At 45.6% G+C, this 22,894-nt stretch overlaps 1 protein-coding gene across 4 annotated transcripts in view; it reads left to right on the top strand.

Moving 5' to 3' along the window:
- Positions 1 to 22,147, top strand: part of GNG4 (G protein subunit gamma 4) — a 60,789-nt gene extending 38,642 nt beyond the window's left edge. For all 4 annotated transcript variants that reach the window (XM_007170768.2, XM_007170769.3, XM_057531568.1 and 1 more), the window contains one exon: positions 18,575 to 22,147. In XM_007170768.2, coding sequence (XP_007170830.2) covers positions 18,575 to 18,703 — 129 coding nt within the window. In that variant the 3' untranslated portion in view covers positions 18,704 to 22,147. The remainder of the gene's footprint in view (positions 1 to 18,574) is intronic.
- Positions 22,148 to 22,894: the final 747 nt, after the last annotated feature.

Here is a 22,894-nt window from a genome sequence, read left to right as displayed (position 1 = left end):
GGTGTAGAAATGGGTCTAAGGATGAACACTGCAGACAGTCAGCAGGCTACTGGTTCAAGGATAGAACAGACCTTGCTGAGAGGACGAGAATGCGGTGAGATTTGCTCTTTGGACAAAGATGCCTGAGCACCTGCTCTGGCCTCAGTGCAGTCCTGGGATATAAACACGAATGGAATGTTCCCGTCATGTTGCTCAGAGAGGACTCCCGGGAGTCGTGAGCTGGGAGCGGGTTGTGAGGTGACACGGGGGAGAAGGGAAGGCTAGTGTGAGCTGACTGTGGCTCATCGCGAGCACTTGGACTTGACGGAAGAGCTGGTCGTTGTGCTGGGAGGGCAGGGCAGCTGGGGGATGCTGTGTGCACAGGTACAGTTAATGAAAACGACTGGGTGTGCGCCGAGGCTACGTACGGGATGACCAACAACAGTCGATAAAGTTGTCAGAGGCCGAGGTACCCGGGAGAGGCCTCGAGGGGAAGAGAGCAGAGGCAGGATGGAGAGGCTGGCGCGTGAGAAACTCAGCAGAACTTAGAGGGTAAGCATGGGAGCCGCCAGGAAGAGAGAAGCTAGACCCCAACTGTCAAGTCCATGGCCTGAGGACTGGAAAGATGGTGGGTACCGGTTTTGGCGATAGGACAGTCACCTTGCTGGGGAGTTTTACTTTGGCAAGGAAGATACACTCGGTGATAACAGATCTCACCTGTGACCATCACCACCCAGGAGTCATGGTGGGGACCACATGTCCCCACGAGGAAGGGCCTTTAGGAGTCACTAAAGGCACATGCACAGTCTCCAAAAGAGGCGGGAGAGATCATAAGGCAACTCAGAGTCCAGTTCGTTACTCAGGTGGCTTCAAGGGATGGGCAGTCCTGTTCTTGCGGTGAGTGGGTTATGGAAATGCGGCTCCTTGATCCTGGGAGAAGCCGCCCAGGGGGATCTGCAGCCTCTGTGGTAACTCCAGGGCCAGTGACAGCCGTGTCAGATTTGGTTCAGAGCTGGCAGAGTGTCATCACAGCAGAGATGATCCAGGGCTGCCTGAGGACAGAGGTGGCCCTGAGGAACCGCATGCTGGCCGTAGCTTCACGGTCACGTGTGGTTTTTTGGCTTGGGTTTTGCTCACACAATCTTGAACTTTTTTCTTGTTTGTTTGAAATTGTGGTAAGGTACATATAACATGTAATTTACCAGTTTAGCCACTTTTAAGTGTACAGTTAACTAGCATTGCGTACATCCACGGTATTGTGCAGCCATCCATTTCCAGAACTTTTTCCTTATCCCCCCAAAACAGAAACTCTACCCAGTAAGCTCTAACTCCCCGTTCCCCCCCTTCCCTAGCCCCAGCAACCTCTCTTCTACTTTCTGTCTCTATGAATTTGACTATTCGAGGTACCTCATTGATGTACATGGAATCATACAGTATTTGTCTGAATTTTGTGTATGGCTTATTTCACTTGGCATATGCCTTCAGGGTTTGTCCAGTGTAGCGTGTGTCAGGATTTCATTCCTTTGTAAGGCTGAATAGTATTTCATTATGTGCATGTACCACGTTTTATTTACCCATTCATCTGTTGATGGACATTTGGATTGTTTCCACCTTTTGGCTATTGTGAAGAGCACTGCTGTGAACATGAGTGTGCACGTGTTTGGGTCCCTGCTTTCAGTTCTTTGGGGTATATGCCCAGAAGTGGCATTGCTGGATCATATGGTAATTCTGTGTTCAACTTTTTTGAGGAACCACCATACCGGTTTCCATGGTAGCCATACCTTTTTATATCCTCCCCACCCCCCAAGCAATGCACAAGAGTTCCAGTTACTCCACGTCCTCGCCAATACTTATTTTCCTTTTTTAAAAATAATAGCCATCCTCATGGGTGTTAAGCTCACACTTTATTTGATATTGTTGTTTTTAAGATTTTTTTTTGATGTGGACCATTTTTTTTCCTATTTATTTATTTATTTATTTATTTATTTATTTATGGTTGTGTTGGGTCTTCGTTTCTGTGCGAGGGCTTTCTCTAGTTGTGGCAAGCGGCGGCCACTCTTCATCGCGGTGCGCGGGCCTCTCACTATCGTGGCCTCTCTTGTTGCGGAGCACAGGCTCCAGATGCGCAGGCTCAGTAATTGTGGCTCGCGGGCCTAGTTGCTCCGCGGCACGTGGGATCTTCCCAGACCAGGGCTCGAACCCGTGTCCCCTGCATTGGCAGGCGGACTCTCAACCACTGCGCCACCAGGGAAGCCCCAATGTGGACCATTTTTAAAGTCTTTATTGAAGTTGTTACAATATGGCTTCTGTTTCATTGGGGCTTCCCTGGTGGCGCAGTGGTTGAGAATCTGCCTGCCGGTGCAGGGGACACGGGTTCGAGCCCTGGTCTGGGAGGATCCCACATACCGCGGAGCAACTAAGCCCGTGAGCCACAACTGCTGAGCCTGCGCGTCTGGAGCCTGTGCTCCGCAACAAGAGAGGCCGCAATAGTGAGGGGCCCGCGCACAGAAACGAAGACCCAACACAGCCATAAATAGATGAATAAATAAGTAAATAAATTTAAAAAAAAAAAGGTTTCATTAAACAAAGGAAGATTTGAACCTGCAGGTCCAAACAGCTCGTCATAGTCCAGGAAAGAATGCGATAGAAAATGATCAACCATGAAACACATATACAGCTGAGGTTACTTAACCTCAAAAGAAAGAGCACATCAAGTATACAGGCAGGGGAAGCGATCATTTAGGACAAGTGCACCTGACTTAACACGTGTCAGATGCTTGAATCCTCACGCCAGACCTACGATGTTGGTGCTACTGGTACCCCAGTCCTCAGACAGGAAAACCGAGGCCCACAGTTGTTATGTGATGAACTGAGGATACCAACCCAGATCCTTGATTATCATTGCACTACATTGCCCACCCCCCCCACAAAGGGTGGAAATATCAGTCTGGACAACATTGCACCTCAGTTCAGAAGATGCCAGCCTAAAATTCTGTAAACATTCTAAAATTCTACAAAGAATTTGCCACCCAACCAAGTGGTCACATGTGTCCTAGGAACATAAATATATTCTCAATTAGAAAGTTAAATATAATGCAAACACATGCTTCTTTTCTTTAGCAAAATTATTTCATTCTGTACAGTTGCATTTCACTAAAGGAGATAACAGATGTGCATATTTTGTGATCATTTACATGTGGTGATATTTATTAGGACTGTAAGAAAGTTTCTGGCGAAGTTCCCACTAGATCAGGAATTCCTTCGAGTAGGGGCTGAGTGTCATCTTGTCTTGGGATCCCACACACTACTTGGGTCGTAACAGGTCACACTGAAGGATGGACTGGCTTAGAACAGCCCAGATCAATCGCAGAGAATCAGGGTCAGGTGAGGCCATCCGTGTATCATAGGCTTCGTTCCTACCAAAAAAGGGTAGGAAATCTGCAACTACACTGGCTCAGACATCACAAAGAAACAACACAACACCTGCAAGCATGCTTTTTGATCAGGGCTATGAAACAAAGGCCCTGCTTTGGGGCGGGTGTCCACTCTTGCCTTGTGAGATCTCTAACTTTGTGCTGAGCTGCTAGGACCGCTTCAGTGTCATCTGCGCTACACATCTTCTGGGCAAGAATCCTTCAACTGAAAGCTCAGCCTCTTAAAGGACCTGGACTTGCAGGGTGAGCCCTCTGAAGAGCCTGTGCCCAGCCCAGTGAAGAGCTCTTCAGGACGTCAAAAGCCCCATGTTCACTGGTGAGGCAACAGCTAAGGTCCACTCGGCCTCAGTATCCCTTTTGACTGCACTGGTCACTGCTACTGGACGCCCAAATGTCTGGTCATTCTTGATTTGTTCCTTCAAGATACCAAAGCCTTTTTCCACCAAGCTTCAGAGTCTCCTCCATGTAAGCCTTTGGTGGAGTCCTTCCAGCTGTATCTTTGGGCTCCCGCTTGCATTTTATGGGTTCCGACAGTAGCAACAAGCCCTACCACAGGAGAGATGGGACTAAAATATCAGCATTTGGTGTTAAAAACCTTTTTCATCACCTCACACCCATCGGGACGGCTACTATCACCGAAACAGAAAAAAACAAGTGTTGATGAGAATGTGGAGAAATTGGAACCTTTGTGCACTATTGCCAGGAATGTAAATGGTGCAGGCACTGTGAAAAGCAGTATGGCAGTTCCTCAAAAAAAATTTTTTTAAAGAATTACTTGCAGGATCTATCAACCCCACTTCTGAGTATACATCCCAAATAACTGAAATCAGGCTCTTTGAGAGAGATTTGTACACCCAGTTCATAGCATTATTCAGAAACGCTAAAAGGCAGAAGCAACCTAAGTGTCCATCAGCAGATTAATGGATAAACAAACTGTATACAGGCATACCTTGGAGACACTTGTGGGTTTGATTCAGGTCACCGCAATAAAGCCAATATCGCAACAAAGTGAGTCACACAAATTTTTTGGTTTCCCAGTGCATATAAAAGTTATGGTTACACTATACTGTAGTCTATTAAGTGTGCAATAATATCACTATGTCTAAAAGAAATGTCACATACCTTAATTTAAAAATACTTTATTGCTAAAAATTGCTAACCATCATCTGACAATACATGGTTGTCATAAATCTTCAATTTATTAAAAAAAATGCAATATCTATGAAATGCAATAAAGTGAAGCACAATAAACAAGATATGTCTGTATATCCACAGAGCAGAATATTATTCAGCTTGGAAAAGGGAGTAATTCTATCACTGTTTTTGAAGAAAGCAAACTTAAAATTATTGCAAATTTCAATTAGATAAATAAATGTAAGGGTATCCAGGAAGTTAAAAAAAAAGTGTATGATAGAATATCATATGTAGAATATTTCTACTAGGTATTAAAGTTTATTATAAAATCATAGTACTTAAAGATTTATGATACTCCTTTAGGAATAGACAAATCAATGGAAAAGAATAGGAAGTCCCTAAATAGACCCAAGTGTATTGGGAATTTGAAATACAATCCAGATGGCATCTCAAAGCAGTATAGAACAGAGTATTAATAAGTGTTGCTGGAAATGGCTTGCACTTTGGAAAACAAAGCTGCATACACCACTAATTTTATCCAGATAAATATCAGATGGATTGTATTCATCTGCTAGGGCTGCCATAACAGAATACCACAGACTGTGTGGCTTAAACGATAGAAATTTGTGTTCTCACAGTTGTGGAGGCTCCAAGTCCAAGGTTAAGGTGCCGGCAGGGTTGTCTGGTGAGGCCTCTCTCCTTCGGTTGCAGACAGCTGTCTTCACACTGTGTCCTCACACGGCCTTTCCTCTGTGCTCATGTCAAGAGAGAGCCTTCTAGATTCTCTTCCTCTTCTTATAAACACACGCAATCCTACTGGATTGGGGTCCCACCCTTATGACCTCAGCTAGCCTGAATTACAGTCATCCCTTGGTATCCCCAGTAAGGGACTGGTTCCAGGACCCTCCTCAGTTACCAAAATTCAAGGATGCTCAAGTCCCTTATATAAAATGGTGTAATATTTGCATATAACCTACACACATCCTCCTATATACTTTAAATCATCTCTAGATTACTTATAATACTTAATACAATGGAAATGCTATGTAAACAGTTGTAAATACAACATAAATGCTGTGTAAATAGTTGCTGGTGTGCAGCAAATTCAAGTTTTGCTTGTTGGAACTTTCTGGATTTTTTTTTTTTTTGAACATTTTCCATCCGTGTTTGGTTGAATCCGCTGACACAGAACCCATGAATACAGAGGACCGACTGTATCTCTGTGAAGGCCTTCCGAATACAGTTACGTCGGGGGTGTTGTCCTTAAAAAGAAAAGTCAGCTATTTTACCAGCAAAGGTGGGTTTATTTGGGAATAGTACTTAATAGACTTGCAATTCAGGACAAGCATGCTACAGCAAAAACTATAGGCAAGTCCAACAAACAAAGGAGAGGAATGTTATTTTATAGAGAAAAAGGAAGACACTGGGAGGGTTGTTTTTGAATGGAAGTCCTTTGGAGAAAAGTGAGAGTTCAGGGTGACAGTAGTTTCTCATTGGCCGAGTTTGCTGGGGTAGTTGATTTCTTGTAGGAGATGTCCTGTTGGGGCTTGTAATTGAGGGGTCTTTTCCTGTTGCTGATTCTTCTGTTGGGGTTTGAAATTGACAGTGCTTCCAGTAATCGACTTGAGTGGTACTTCATGACTTCATGAGAGCTCCCCCTGCTGGCCTCCTCGCTCCATTTTAATGAGGCTTCCCTTTATTAATTTTTACGGGGGTATGGCTTCACCCTCTGAGTTTGGGGAAACACATTTCAGTTCATAACTTCAATCAGAGATTTAAATATAACAAATAGAACCATAAAAATACTAGGAAAATAGGAGCAAGTATTTTTATAATGTGAGTTTGGGAAGGCCAAGCATGTTACAAAATCCACAGTTCATTAAGTAAAAGTTTTGACTGGATTTTCAAAAAAATTCTATATGGTAAAAATCTCCCAATTAACAAATTAAGAAAAATATTTGCTACCTGAATAACAAAGGTTAATTTCTTTAATTTCTCTGAAAAATCAGTAAGATAAAAAAGAGCCCCCTTTTCTTAAAAAAAAAAGCACAAACAGCATGAATAGGCAATTTAAAAAGGAGAGATGTAAAGGGTCAAATATATATGAAGAGACATTTACCTTCAAAACTAATATAAGAATCGTGTCTCCGAAAAACACTGAGATCCACTTGAAAAAACAACAACAACAACTGAGATCCAGGCTATTGATGTTTTTCATTTTTGCTGAAATCCAGTGTCATACATCAACTGTTAAAGGAAGTGAGCAGTTGTTTTGATAGCTGGAGTGGAAACTGGTACCATCTTCCCAAAGGGTAGTTTGGAATATGTGTCAAAATATTTATTGTTCACACTCTGACCCAGCATTCTCACTTCTAGGAATTTACCCGAAGGAGAATCTCATAAAAAATAAAGGACAGTAAGAATTTCATCAGAGCACTGTTATAATGTCAAAAAATTGTATTTTTGTCCATCCATAGGGATTGGTTAAATAGTGTCGATGAAAAATTAATCAGTCGATCTAAGAAAGAAATGGAAATTTTTATTGGAACCAAATTGAGGATTATAACCCGGGAAAAGCATCTCAGAAAGCTCTGAGAACTGTAACACCCTTTACAAGTCAAAGCAGAGTTATATAAGTTTTTTGAGACAGAGGGTTGTACATCAAACGGTGGATTATTGACAGTTTGCATAATACGGATCTGCAGGTACAAAGTGGTGGGTCATGTGACCCCTTACAAGATCAAGAAGGAACGTAATCTTTTTTTTTTGTAATTAATTATTTATTTATTTATTTTTAGCTGTGTTGGGTCTTCGTTTCTGTGCAAGGGCTTTCTCTAGTTGCGGCAAGCGGGGGCCACTCTTCATCGCGGTGCGCGGGCCTCTCACTATCGCGGCCTCTGTTGTTGCGGAGCACAGGCTCCAGACACGCAGGCTCAGTAGTTGTGGCTCACGGGCCCAGTTGCTCCGCGGCATGTGGGCTCTTCCCAGACCAGGGCTCGAACCCGCGTCCCCTGCATTGGCAGGCAGATTCTCAACCACCGCGCCACCAGGGAAGCCCGAACGTCATCTTTTAAGGTGTTGTCTTGTTGATGCTAGGAGAATGTTGCACTTGATGGTTGCGAGGTATTTCTGTGGAAGGGGAGGTTTGCGTGATGCATAATGCACATACACAGTGCACAGTGCGGGGAGAGAGGCGGCCAAATGGCAGAGAAAATTTTTTATGTCTCAGTTTTTCTTGTCTTGCCATAAAATATGAATTTTATTTCACATAAGTTATATATAGACAGTGTTATACTATAGCATCATTAAATGATGTACATCTGTGTGTACTGAGTGAAAAGCATATTGCAGAACAGCCTGTGAGATTGTATGTACAAAGACGGAAAGTAAGATGTCTGCAAAGATGTTCACCAAGATGTTCCCTCCAATGGCAGGGTTTCCGTTGATTTTTATTTCCGTCTTTCTACGTTTGGAGTAATTTTACAAACAAATAAGGATTATTATTGTAATAAAGGCAACAAAGTGTCACCACCCCCTGAGGACTCAATTACTCCCTCCTCTGATGGGGGCGGGGGGGGTGCCACGTGAGGTGACCACATAGTGCAGAAAACAGAAACAGAGACTCCTGTTCTTTCCACGCAGGATCTCACCACCGCACCATCAGCCTAAGCCACTTGTATTTCAAACCCAGGAGTGGTTTGTTTTTTGTTTTTTTTTTACTACTGTCAATTAAGTTAAACAAATTCAGTTATCTGCACGTGCATTATTCATTTCGTGTACAGTCTCTGTCTTCCTCCCTATTCCTTAGGTATTAACAGTCAAATGCAAAATCTGACCATATTTTTAAGTAAACTTACAGCATAGAAATCATAAATGATATTCCAAATTTAAGTGTGAATTCGCTTGGGATTGTCTTTGTACTAATGGTTCTCTCCAACAGCCTGGATAACCCAGAGCTGTTTGGTGGAGCCAAATGGTAAGTGTCCGGAAATTTGCCGGCACAGCCCTTTGGGCATCAGTGTTGTGACTCTTGCTTCACATTTGTTTGTTGTTGTTTTTTTTAATAAATTTATTTACTTATTTATTTTTGGCTGCATTGGGTCTTCGTTGCTGCGCGCGGGCTTTCTCTAGTTGTGGTGAGCGGGGGCTACTCTTCGTTGCAGTCCGCGGTCTTCTCATTCCCGTGGCTTCTCTTGTTGCGGAGCACGGGCTCTAGGCACACGGGCTTCAGTAGTTGTGGCTCGCGGGCTCTAGAGCGCAGGCTCAGTAGTTGTGGCTCACGGGCCTAGTTGCTCCACGGCATGTGGGATCTTCCCGGACCAGGGCTCGAACCCGTGTCTCCTGCATTGGCAGGCGGATTCTTTTTTTTTTTTTTTTTTTTTAAGATTTCTTTATTGATTGATTGATTGCTATGTTGGGTCTTCGTTTTTGTGCTATGGCTTTCTCCAGTTGTGGCAAGTGGGGGCCACTCTTCATCGCGGTGCGCGGGCCTCTCACTATTGTGGCCTCTCTTGTTGCGGAGCACAGGCTCCAGACGCGCAGGCTCAGTAGTTGTGGCTCACGGGCCTAGTTGCTCCGCGGCATGTGGGATCTTCCCAGACCAGGGCTCGAACCCGTGTCTCCTGCATTAGCAGGCAGATTCTCAACCACTGCGCCACCAGGGAAGCCCGGCAGGCGGATTCTTAACCACGGTGCCACCAGGGAAGTCCCTCACATTAGTATTTGAACCAGGGCTCTTTCCTCATAATTCTTCTAACAGATATGTCTTTAACGCATGTTATTCTTATGTTTTTCTAGCACTTCCTAAGAGTTGTGGCTGTGCTGCCAGTTTGTGAATTCTTTGGAAAGAACAAAATGTGTTTTTTATGGTTTTATTTTTCCAGAAGATAAAACATGCACTATTAAGTTTCTGAAGCCAAAGCACAAAATTCTGAAGCCAAAGTCAGTAGTTGTTCAAACAAAAGAAGCGTGAGGCTCAAATATCATGGTATTCCCTGTGAACAAGTGAGAAAGGGCAAAATTGGGGAGATCATCATGTTCTGATAGGTCATAGATGGACGATTAAAAGGGTCTGGTGAAATCCAGGAAAGGGATGTAATTAAGATGATAGATGATATTAAGGTGGAAAGAATGGCATTTCTAAAAGAAAATAAATATAAATTATGTCACATGACCCGCCAAAAGTCTAGAGGCAGTGCTAATAGATTTTGCCTTTTCGATAGGTCTCGTCTGAACTCTGTAGCAACCCTTTCTCACTCCAGCTTCTGCTAGTTTAACAATTTAGGTTTAACCCTTTTGTTCATTTTCCCTTCCTCTGCCAGAAGCATTTATAACCCTCACCCAGACCTTTAGAAGTTCAGTGATTCAGATGATAACTTTCTACGATCAAATTTAGAAAGAAAATCAAAAAAGGGCGATACGAATGAGCACTTCTAGAACAGGTATCAGATAAAAGGAAAGGAATCTTTGAATTAAATCAGAGAGTAGAATGTGAGAGTAGAACAAGAACGTGAAGGACTTCCCTGGTGGCGCAGTGGTTAAGAATCCACCTGCCAATGCAGGGGGACACGGGTTCGAGCCCTGGTCTGGGAAGATCCCACATGCTGCGGAGCAAGTAAGCCCGTGAGCCACAACTACTGAGCCCACGTGCCACAGCTACTGAAGCCCGCATGCCTAGAGCCCGTGCTCCGCAACAAGAGAAGCCACTGCAATGAGAAGCCCACGTGCAGCAACGAAGAGTAGCCCCCCCCGCTCGACGCAACTAGAGAAAAGCCTGCGCGCAGCAACAAAGATGCGATGCAGCCAATAATAAATAAATAAATTTATTTAAAAAAAGAACGTGAAGAGTGCATCCCACTTCAAGAGGACGTTTTGGGTGGAGGCACCACAGGCATCAAATTGCCCTGATCATTTCTGAGAAATGACTTCATGTCTATGGCTCAAACACCCTTCCCACCCTACCAGAAAGTAGCCAAGTGAATAATGAAACAATAACACACTGTATGTATAATAGCATCTGTTATATCATTTAGCCACAAACCACCAGGTATTGCTATTCCCGTTTACAGGAGTGGAAACTGAGTGCCCGGATGACACAGCTCAGCAGTGCTGAGTTCAGCTCTGTCAGGGACATTGCTTTTTGACTCACAACCCCGTGCTTCCTCTCTAAGACATGCTGTTGCTTTCTAGAATCCCTAGAGCTAGAACCCGCTTGTTATGTTCATCTTTCACCCCTACGTCAGCCCCAGAAACCTCTTGAGTGACTCACTAGTTTCTGTCACCAAATAAATTACTCTTTTGGCGAACTTGCAAAATGACTGAATTATGGCTTCCTTTGTGGGAAATTGAGATATATCAAAGCTAAGAGGTGGTCAGAGTCATACAGGACACACAGCAACCTGTTGGAAGTGTTTGGTTAAGTCAGGGTCCGGGATCAGTCATTCTAAACAAGCTGAGAGCTTTGCGGTTCTGGTGGTGAAGACCAAGTAATGACAAGCTCTTACTTAGATTAACTTGGAGATATTAAAACTCTCTTTCAAGCATCTTAGAATTACCTCTTAATGCGCAATCAACTTTTGATGTGGAAAAAAACCTTTATGCTGGTGATAGGAAACAGCAGCTAATCCTCTATTCTGGACATTTGACTTTAGAATTCAGAGAGGGACTCTCTGTTATATTATTCATTTATTCACACGTATCTCCCAACCCCTCTGGTTTCCTCTGGGAATAACCTTACTCACAACTAGATGCTATTTGTGGCCTAGAACCCAATGATTGAGAATTATCTGTATTGATCTGGGTCAATACAAAATAGTTGCTGGGAACCACTGGAAGCCAAATGTCTGCTATAACAGAATACCATAGACTAGGTAGCTTCAACAGCAGAAATTCATTTTGCACAGCTCTGTAGGCTGGGAATTCTGAGACCAGGGTGCCAGCATGGTCAGGTTCTGGTGAGGGCTCTCTTCCTGGCTTACAGGTGGCCACCTTCTTGCTATGACCTCACATGGAAGGGAGAGAGAGAGAGAGATTCTCTCTCATGTCTCTCATAAGGGCACTAATCCTGTTACCGACCAGGGTTCTTGGCCTCCTTAATCAATAGAAATTGATCAGAGAGGCCAGACAAGAAATTCAGGCAAGGCTCTATTGGGGGCCCTGCTGCAGCTGAGGGGGGTGGGGGTGAGAACAGGTAATAGGTTCCCTTGCTTGCTCGCTCCCCAAGGTGGGACGAGCTGGTTCCTTATATGGGGTGAGGGTAGGGGCAGGTCCAGGGGTCGGGCTGGAGGGGTGGCTTAGGTGGTCTGCCCACCCCTTTGGTGATTTTGTGTGCAGAGGGCATGTGCAGACCCTGCTTTTGCTCCTGACACCCTTTTTCTTGCTCCCAGCTCTGCAGAAGTGGCAGTTGGGTTTTTGGTCTTTTTGCCTCTTTCAGTCCATAATTTTCCCCAACTGCACTTTGTACAGTTATTTTTAGTCCCTTATAGTTTCTCTGCTGCTTAGGGAGACGTTTGTCCAGGTGCAAACATTCAGCAAAAGGTCCCAGGTCCCAGGCCTGTCTCAATCCCATTCATGAGCGTTCAACCCTCATGACCTAATTACCTACCAAAGGCCCCACCTCCAAATATCATTCACACTGGAGACTTAGGCTTCAACATGTGAATTTGGGGGGTGGCGGGAGGACACACACATTCAGCCCATAGCATAATAATTTGGAAGTATCTTGAGAATGCCCTTAAAAACTGGTACGTTGATCTCAAATACTCTCCAGCATTAGAAGAAAGAAAAAATTCACAAGGATTCACCCTGTAGTGTTAGCTCAGGACTTAGAGGTGAGGCATAAACCTGTGATGTCCTCAGGATTCTACTAGGGATAAACGGCGTATGATTTTTTCTGCTGGAGTGTGTACCAAGTTTGACCTTGTGAAAGATACCATTGCACAATGGGGGCTGCAACCTGGCTGTGCTCTTGACTGTAATCCTGCTTTGTTTTCTTGGGGTGGAGGGAGGAACAGGCAGAGCCATCAAGGATGATTGTAATTGATTCCAAGTAGTATTGTTAAATGGACCAGGCTTGCTGAGAAATAGGTGTGAGTCGCTCTGCTTTAGATGCAAAGGATAAATGCAGTGGGTGTCAAAGCCAGAATAGTAATTATGTCATCTGCCTTGTCCAGGAATGTGATTTAGTAATTGCAACATTTTCTCCCCATCATTGAAGCTTGTAATTATAGTGCAACTAACGGGATTATGTGCTAACTTGGGCTGTTTCAATCACCTCTTTTATTCTGAAACGTAATGGTAAAATTCCACAGTTGTTCCCAGGCTGCTGATTCTTTTCAACATCTGTTATCTTGTAACTCTTAACAGAGTTCACTACTAAGGAGAGGAGGCAAAAATGCTCTGGGCATTTCATAACAGAGGCCTTTAGACAGAGCAGACTTCAGGCTTGATGAGAAAGCATAAACAGTAAGGGAGTTTCACATTTCCAACCAGAATAAAATTTTCCCTTTGAAAGTGAATCGTCTATTTTATGTTTCAAAGATGGCAGATGTTTCTGGGATATGGCGAAGTCTGCAAGCCATATTTTATATGCACTGATTAAGGAAACCCTCCCTTTCAACCTAAGGAGCAGATTTAGGTTAATTAATGCCTGGATACTAAACTGTGTGTTAGGATGTCACCTTTCATGTGGAAGCCTCATCAAGATGTTCATTACGGGACTTCCCTGGTAGCTCAGTGGTTAAGAATCCGCCTGCCAATGCAGGGGACACGGGTTGGAGCCCTGGTCTGGGAAGCTCCCACATACCGTAGAGCAACTAACCCCGTGAGCCACAACTACTGAGCCTGCGAGCCACAACTACTGAAGCCTGTGAGCCTAGAGCCTGTGCTGCGCATCAGGAGAAGCCACCTCAAGGAGAAGCCCGCGCGCAGCAACGAAGACCCAACGCACTCAAAAATAAGTAAATTTTTAAAAACCTATATAAATAAATATTTTTTAAAATACCTATAAAGGTGTTCATTACATGTATGTATCTTTTCAGATCCCATTACAACAAACTTCAGGGGTTATCCAAGATACTTTGGCTATACAGGAATAAAAGGACCTTAGACACTGCATGAAGTAAAGCTGATAGCGAAGGTGGAAAAAGGTGGAAAACTCCCTTTTGTTGTAAGATGACTTACTCGCTCGTATACCGTACTGTACAGTGTTCTCAATAATCTGAGTGCATCTAGGAAGCTAATATTGCGTGGAGCCAACCCAGACCCACACATTTGGTCTTAAACTGGGCACCAATTACTGGGCGCTAATACTGACTTGATTCCAATTTCATTCCTGTTGTACGGGTGCACGGATGGAACTCTGCAGTCCAGAGGCGTGCAGTTATAACTAAGCAAACACATCCGTGATCCTAAAATAACAACAACAACAACAAAAGGAGGCAATCTAAGAACAGCTTGTTTTCTTGAAAGAAAAATCGTGGCATCAAATGCAGTGTCACCTTTGGAGGTGACAGAAAAATCCCTAAATTAGACCTGCTTGTAGCTAGCGAGGCCAGACATTAACAACATGGTTTTCAGGGTGTCGTAGACACGGGGCTGGGAGGGGAGCAGATACACAGCTGTGAGACTGGAAGGAGACCCAGCCCCATCTCGCCTCCGCGGGCGTCCCCCAACGCCCCATTGTTTTGAACCCTCTCCTCCCATGTCCTGGCCTGATGGTTGGCGATGCAGCGCCCCCTTGCGGTTGCTCCCGGGAAATTACACTCGTCAAATCCACCCACGATGGATGGGTGTTGACAAGCATCTGAACATGTAAACTGATCAAGGGGAAGGAAGCTGTAATGTTGGGATTGATTGTTAGCAAGCCAACTTCGGACCAGCTGGATCGTGTTGTTAATAGGTAAACTGAGGCGCACTAAAATTTTTGAAGAGTTTATTTAGGCATACGTGGAGTCGAATCCGGCAACGCCAAACCAAAGGTAGTTAGTGGTCCACCGACAGGCATAGGGCAAGGTGTTGATAGAGAAGATGCTGAAGCAAAGCAGCTATTAGGTATAGCTTAAGCGGTTGTCTTAGGTGGGAAGACCCAGCTGGCTGTTTGTGATCGGTCTTAAGTTTCACTTTCTCAGGTTCTCAGGCTTCTTGGTTTTGGTTAGTTTACGAAGGCTACTAAGGAATTAGAGCCAACTCAGTGTAATAACATCCTTGTTTAATTCTCTAACGGCGTGTAATGTAGGTCACAGCCTAGAGGGAGGAGTCTCAGGGTGACATTGGCAGCGTCCATCCGGTCACTCCCCAGGGCACAGGGAGAGAAAGCCAGTCCCAGCTGAGGACACTCACCTGTTAGGGTTTCCTTGGCAAGACTGTCCCTGGATTAAACAAATGACCTAAGAAACTTTAGTTGCAAGACTCTTCTCCTACTGGTCACGTGAGTTCCCAGGTAGCTGGTCTACCAGGAGAGTGTGCTGGCCCAGCAGACAAGAACTTTCCAGGCCACCTTACAGTTAAAGTTTTCATGAGCAGTTAATCAGGCAGCTGCTGCAGCATTTAGCTTCTGTGGCCAGACTGCTTAGCTTCAAATTCTGGTCCTGTCTCTTACTAGTTGTATGACCTTGGGCAAATTTCTTAACTTTCATGCATCAGTTTCCTTATCTGTAAAGTGGCTTTAAGAATAGTACTTAGAAGAATTAAATGAGGTCATACATAGGATGGTGCATTTAGCACAGGGTCTGGCACATAATAAGCACTCAGTAAATGTTAGCTATTGTTTTTATTAATGGTTTTATACAGCTGTCTCTTGAACTTGTTTAATATGGATCTGCCACAGGAGATGAGCCATTCTTGGCATGCCAGAAAATCGTGTTTCTGGGTTCAGATGGCTGGGACCAGCCTCTGGATAAAGGAGGCAGGTTGACCAAGGTAACTTCCCCTGTGTGGAAGTGGATGGGGTACTCAGACACCCCTGTCTCCCTGCCCTTGTTCATGGCCCTGCAGTGGTGTGCAGCTATTCTCCTGTGATGTTTTAGCACATACTAATTATTCTAGTGACTTTATAATTTTTGAGTCTTCTCAGTTAGATCTTTAGAGGACAAAAATCCTGCCTTATTTTTTCCCCATGCCCTCTCAATTAGCTAAAAGATGGACACTCAGTAAATACTTCCCAGATGAGACGATAAGGTTTATAGAGAATTCAGAACAAATGGAAGCATGTCCCAAAAATGAAATAGATGGGAAAAATGAAAACTAGAGAGGGGATGTTAAGACATTCTTTTTATTTATTTATTTATTTATTTATTTATTTATTTATTCTTTGCTGTGTTGGGTCTTCATTTCTTTGCGAGGGCTTTCTCTAGTTGTGGCGAGCGGGGGCCACTCTTCATCGTGGTGCGCGGGCCTCTCACTGTCGCAGCCTCTTGTTGCGGAGCACAGGCTCCAGACGCGCAGGCTCAGTAGTTGTGGCTCACAGGCCTAGTTGCTCCGCGGCATGCGGGATCTTCCCAGACCAGGGCTCGAACCCGTGTCCCCTGCATTGGCAGGCAGATTCCCAACCACTGCGCCACCAGGGAAGGCCAAGACATTCTGAAATGAACCATCTGGAAGAGCTCACTGAAGTCAGAGCTAAGAGGACAGGTGGCTCTTAGGGGAAGAAGGTCCCAAGACTGCTGCCCTCTTGTGTGTGCTGGCCTGGGCAGCAGTGTAGACCAGTTCGCAGTGGTTGCCAGAGAAGCCACTAGATGACTTCCGTGGTCACCCTAACAAGGTGGCCACGGAGAAGACCCCATGCCTCTCTGGGCCCTGGGAGAAGCCTGGAACGGAGAGTAGGGGATCGTGACTAAGGCAGTCAGGGGAGAGCACTTGGCTTTGGGTCAGAAGGTAGAAGTAAGCATGCTGTGTGCCGAGCTCCGTCTCTCGGCTCCATGCCCACGTGCTTGCTCTGTGATTCTGGTTCTCTCGTGTGTCCATCACAGCTTTGTGGGCTTCAGAGTCAGCTTCCCTGCTCATGTGCTTTAGTCCCTTGTGATGGCTTCACGGGTCCCCTGCAGGCCTATATTTGTGGCGTCACCTGGGAGATTCCTGTATGTGTGTCCTGTAAATCACCGCAAACTTCACTCTCATTCAACCCAACATCCATTTATTTAGGATCTAAAATATTGCCGTGGTGCTATTAGAGCTCAAATTATAGACTGTTTAGAGTAAACAGGATCTTGGAGATTTCTAACTCACCCAGTCTTACAAATGAAGAAACTAAATAAAGCTCAGAGAGTTTGAGTTACTTACCCAAGGTCACACAGCCATCTTGGGGGCGGAGATGAATGGGGAAGCCTGATGCTCCATTCCACACTCTCAACAAATGTAGACTTTCTCAGGATTCAGGTTGACTCATCGGCTCAACTTTTAGTTGTTTCATTCAAAGGAAAAATTCATTACATATCTCTACTGGAATTATTTGTAGGATTCCAGGCACTGCTAAAATAGGTAGGTCTGGGCTGGAAATCAGAAGAAGAATTTCTGTAAAGTTTTGGAAGATGGGCCAGTTTTTAAAACCTGATGGAAGGTGTATGGCTTGTACGTACTGGGGCTTTCAAACATTTTTCATTCACTTGTGGAGTGTTTTTTCATTCTGGAGAAGATTTAGACATTGAATGTACAAAAAGGATTCACTTTGCCTGCTATATACTTAGCCTGGCCTGTAGCCTCTAATAAGCACAAGCTAATGGGCAGGATGTTAATTCACAGACCACTCATTTGCCAGACACGTGACACGGACCACGGGCAAAATGAGCTTCCTCTTAGCGAATCCTTCTCGGCACCTGGCCTTCTCCCAGCAACTCCTCCCCTGGAACTCCTGGAGTTGAGCTGGGGGATAGTTTGATCCACAGTTGCCAGGTGTCAGGAGGCTTCAGATAAGCCTGGAAGGAAAATGGAAAGGGTGTTCTGGTCAGGAGCAACTGTCTCCTCAGGGGAGTGGCCGTTCCAAGTTCAACGTGTGCTTATATGTGCGTTCTGTATAATGTGCTTATGATCTGTGTTCTGTCGAGGAGGAATAAGTGGCTGTGTTGGTCACGAGAGTGGATTGCAATAAAACAATGACACTAATAATAATAACTACAGTCACACTGGCTTGGCTTGAGCCAGCACTCGGCTTTATCCGTCTAGAAATGGTTTCACAGAGTAATGGTGAGGCTACTGGCCTGGAGCTTCCACTTATCCCTCAGTTGACAGGAGGACGAGGCTGTCTGGACCTTCCTGCTGGCTCCTCATTCCTCTCTCGGTATTGAGCTACTCTACCACCAGGCGACATCTCTTTGCGTTACCTAGCCTACGCTCGTACTGCCCGATGCACAGCAGGCCAATAAATCGAGAGATAAGGTGCTGGGGCATGGAAGAGTGACTTTATTCAGAAAGCCAGCAGACCAAGAAGAGGGTGAACTACTGTCCCAAAGAACCATCTTCCCGGAGTGAGAATTCAGGCTTCTTTTATACTAAAGGGGCAGGGGGTGTGGCTGGTAGTTGCAGATTTCTAGATGTAGGAATCTTTTGTTTTTGCACCTGTCCCCATAGGTCAGGTCACGGTGTTCCTATAAACCTCCAACAAGACAACTGTTGTCCTCTGTTCTGCAACCTTTATCTCTATATGAATGGAAAGGTGTTTTACCTTTAAAGGTCAGAGCTTTGAGAATAGGCTCTCCTGTATATTTCAGGCTCTAGGCAACATTCTTTTACAGAAGGTGCAGAGCCAGCATGCCTAAGCACAGGAAACAGTGCACAGGGGTTAGAGCTAAAGGAACTGATCCAATATGGAGTCACGTTTGTTCTTCTCTATTACATTTCCTTGGAAGCATGTTTCAAAACCTGTCTCCTCTGGGTTTGCACAAGTCCACTCTCCAGGCCACGGAATGGCCTTGTCGGTGGTGGTGCACACGACACAGCCTGTCCTTGGGCTTGTCCGCTCTCCAAATGGACACCTCTGCCTCGGACCCACCGTGAACCAGCTTCTAACCCTGCACCTGTGCTGTGTCCCCCCCCAGGTCTCCCAGGCAGCAGCGGACCTCCTGGCGTACTGTGAAGCTCACGTGCGGGAGGACCCTCTCATCATTCCAGTGCCTGCGTCAGAAAACCCCTTCCGAGAGAAGAAGTTCTTTTGTACCATCCTCTGACTCCGTTTGCTGTGAAAACGTCTCCTTTTCTGTCCATAAAATCCCTCGTAGAGACCGCGCATGCTCATAGCTTTAGGGAGCTCTGCCCACACCCGCCCCCGCCCAACCAGGATTGCCCAGGCCTGTCTCCTCTTTTCATTGGTTTTCTTCACTGCATTCTATTTCACTTTTTCTTTTCGTTTTCATGTTATTTTCATTATTAGAAAAGGAAATAGGCATTTTTGTAGCCAAATAACAAATGTGCCAAGTAAAAATAAGTATGGGTTTAAGGGCTTAAATTTTTTTAACATCAATTCCCAAGTTTACATAGGTCAAGTGTATACATTTCAGTGGATAATTTATTGAGAAGTGGATAATTTATTGAGAAGTGGATAATTTATTGAGAAGAGAAAACAATCCCCCGTTCATGATCATTCAGTGTCAAATTAGATCATTTTGACCAACTGAAGTATCTGGGTAAAGTTTCCATCTCTCTTCCTGGAGAAAGCAGTTCTGGAAGTTCTCTATTTCCTGCTTTTCTGTCGTCCTATTTAAAGAAGAAATAACCCACATCATCGGGTGGTTTTCTAAACGTGGGTCATCCTGGGGCCTTGTGGCCCAGCCCCTGAGGGAGGGTCCAGACCCCTGTTTCCCACTGATTGTCATTGATCCCTTTGGAGGTGGTCCTTCTCCGAATGTAGGTGTTGGGTGGATATTGGAGTGAGCTTAACTGTAAATGTCACACCATTACCTCTGTTTATGTGCGCCAGCCCGGCGGGCCAGGGGCACATGTCTTCTCTCCAAATGCCACCTCATCCTGCTCCCTCCTATTCTGGCTCCTGCTCTGCATGGGCTGCATTAATAAGGGCCTGTTCTGGGCACAGCACTGGGTCCTGTGGGGTTTCACCAGGGTGGCCCCTGCCCCAGAGGAGTGAGCGAGGGGCAGCAGCTCACCACGTAGCTCATCCACTGATCAGAGCATTCACACGTATCCACTTATTTAATCCTCCAACAATAAATAAATGCCGTGAGAGTACGTCTGTTCTAAAGAGAGGGAAACTGAGGCACAGAAAGACCATGTAGTTTCCCCGAGGTTATAGATGGTGAGCTGGAAAACTGGGACCTGAGCCCCTGAGCTCCACTGCCTTCCAGGCCTACCTGTTTGCAGGCAGGTAGGTAGACCTGCAGACAACCTGAGCCACATGCCACAAAGCACCGTTGCTGGGGTCCACCCAGCAGCACACTTCTCTTCCCATCTTCGCCAGGAGCAGGCGTGTTGGGCCCGTATTCTGGCAGCTTACGGAAGGTGAAACGTGGCTGCCGCCATGGAAGGCTAGGCGGCTCTCGATTTTTCTGAGACAGACTTGCAAGCCCCACCTCAAACTCCTACCACCCCGGATGAAGGAAGGGAATAAACCGCAGGGGCAGAGAGCACTCTGTCCAAGTATGTCCTGTTCCCTTTGTTTGGAAACTGTCTCCCGTCCTGGCTCTGGCAGTGGCTTCACTGTAGGGCAAGCCATTGTGTGCCTGGAACCTGCAAACTGGGGATAATGGTAGTTACTCCTCCTGCCTTTCTGTCTAGGACAGAGGGAGGTGCTACATAGATGAAAGCTCTGATTATCATTTTAAAACAAATGTGCTAAATGCCAGGCTATAGTATAGGGAAGAATGCATGACTTCAGAGATCCATGGTTCAGTTGGAGGAATCCTGTAAAACCGCCTACAGAGAGGCAAATGTCATTTTCAGATCAATTAATGACTTGCTACCCTCATAAATGGTTTTAGTACATTTTTATTCTTTGCTGCTTTTGTTGAAACCCACTCTTTGTTTCATGAAAGCTCCCTGATAATAACACTGTTGTTAGGAAGCTGTGTGCTCAGACTACAGCAGAATTGTGTGCTGTCTGTGATAATAGGACTTCCAATCCTCCTCTGTTTTGGTTTATGACCAGGATCTCTTCATTCTGTGGTCCACATCAACATCATGAACCTGATAAAGCAAAGCACAATCCATAAAAGCACATCAGAGAAGCCGGGAAAGTGGGACAGCACGGAAACTGGCTAAATCAGGTCAAGAAAATAATGTACTCCTCCTAGTCTTCACCAGACTTTCTCCCCTTTGTTTTCACTTTCAACATCCCTCCATATTCTGCCTCCGCTTTTCCCCTCTTTTTCCTTCTCCTCCTCTCTTCCTTGCATCCCTCCATGAGATGCTTTTTGTCCTTTTACTACACCTTTTGCTTCCAAACCTATGGCGTTTTGTGTGGCTTGCCCCTTTTAACGTATCCCTGAACTCATTGCTGCCCTTAAAGGCAAGTTCGTGAACATGTGCTGTGAGACACGCAAACGTGTGGATGAGCCCCTACCCCCCTAGCAGTCGCCGGGAGCTGATGAAGCTGCCTGTAGCAGGCAGTTGTCATATGGTGTTTCTAGCTTGGCTGTCCAGCACCTGACCCCTTTTCCTAAAGGGGGAAATCATGAAATCACCCCTATGTATAAATGTAGGGATGCAGTGCCCCCAGCACAGTGGATGCTGAAGTGGGGAGGTCTTCTCTGTCTCTCAGGTGCATCCCCTTTTCCAGCACCAGACCGGCCAGTGACCCAGGGTGATCTCCTTGGACTCCCATGCTTGGGATTGTGAGCCTGGTGCAAGTGACACAGAAATTAAGGGATGCTGAGATTCGTTTCATGGGAGCTGTGGTGGTCCAGGGGTGGCAGTGGTCCAGCAGGGGAAGTGTCTAGGATTGGCAGGCTGCAGGGGTGGTATGTCCAATGGTAGTAATGTCCAGGGATGGCAGAGTCCTGAGCAGACCGTTCCTGCTTTGTTTCTTGGCCCCCACCCATCTTCCCAGGTCTCCTTTCTAGCTTTCTGTCAATTTTGTGAGCCGCCAGGCTCCATCCAATAAATTCCTCATTCTTCTGTGAAATAGCTTGGGTTGAATGTACATATCATATGACCTAAAAACTCCACTCCTCTACCCAACAGAAATGTGTACGTATATTCACCAAAAGAAATGTACTAGAATGTTCACAGAAGCACTGTTCATAATAACCCTGACCTGGAAAGTACCCAAATGCCCACGTTGAATGGATAAATTAGGGTATATTTGCACAGTGAAGTCCTACCCAGCAAGGAGAAGGGGTGCTCCTGCCGCCACACACACAGCACCATGTACATCTCACGAGAGGAGGCAAGTCCGTACTGTATGGTTCCATTTATATCAAGTGTGAAACCCGGCAAAGTTCGCCTCTGCTGTTGCAAGTAGGGATGTGAGTTACTCCTGGGGGAATGGTAACAAGAAGGGCACAAGGGAGATTCTCGGACCTTCTGTTCCTTGATCGGGTTGCTGGTCACCTGGGCGTATCTATAGTTTGTGAAAATTCTTCGAGCTGTACCCTTGTGGTTTGTGCCCTTTTCTGTATGGATGTTGTATTTCAATAAAAAGTTGGTTTTGTGCCTAGCAATGGGGAATCCTACGGTTATTTTTTTTCCCTTTTTTTTTTTGGCACTTTGCTCAACTTTTTACTCCTGTTTAGGTATAACATCATTAGTGGGGCATTTAACAACATTCTGAAATACGAAATATTTGTAATCCACAGCTCTCTGGACAGAGAATAGCTCTCAGCACAACGCAGACGGTTGCCTATGAATGGGGCATGTGAGTGTCATGCGTGGAATCTGTGTCTTTGGGGAGAACAGTTGAGGAATCCTCCTGGGATTTCCCACTCGGCTCAGCCTCTGTCAGTGAGGCCGGTGACCTACCCTGAGCCTCTCCTGCCTTCCGACCACTGGAATGAATGGAGGGGATGGCCGGCCACAAAAACCTATTATCAGACACCACCTCTGGGGGAAGGAGCTGCTACGGGCACCAGCTGGCTTTGTGGTGATGCATCTTCTGAATGCAACCCGGTCTCCCAAATACACTGAAGCAGACATGGCTCCCTCAATTCTGCGCCCACCCACGGGGGCACTGGGCCCCCTTCCAAACCTCTGATTGAGTCTGAGGTCCCCCAGGGCTGTCTCCTCGGCTCTCAGCTCCCTTGTGGCCTCAGCATTCTCCTTCTTGCAGCTCTGAAACGTTGAATCCCAGGGTGATCACAGAGTGGCTTCATGCTGGGACTCCTGCTACATGACTCCACAGGTCTTACCTTTGATTCTGAGCGCCAGGCCCACGGAACTCGACAGCAAGTCTGAATTGTAAGCAGCCTCCC

The sequence above is a fragment of the Balaenoptera acutorostrata genome, chromosome 16, assembly GCF_949987535.1.
Source record: "Balaenoptera acutorostrata chromosome 16, mBalAcu1.1, whole genome shotgun sequence".
NCBI classification, from domain to species: Eukaryota; Metazoa; Chordata; class Mammalia; order Artiodactyla; family Balaenopteridae; genus Balaenoptera; species Balaenoptera acutorostrata.
Note: the sequence above shows the minus strand (reverse complement) of the source record. Positions and strands in the feature narration are given on the sequence as shown.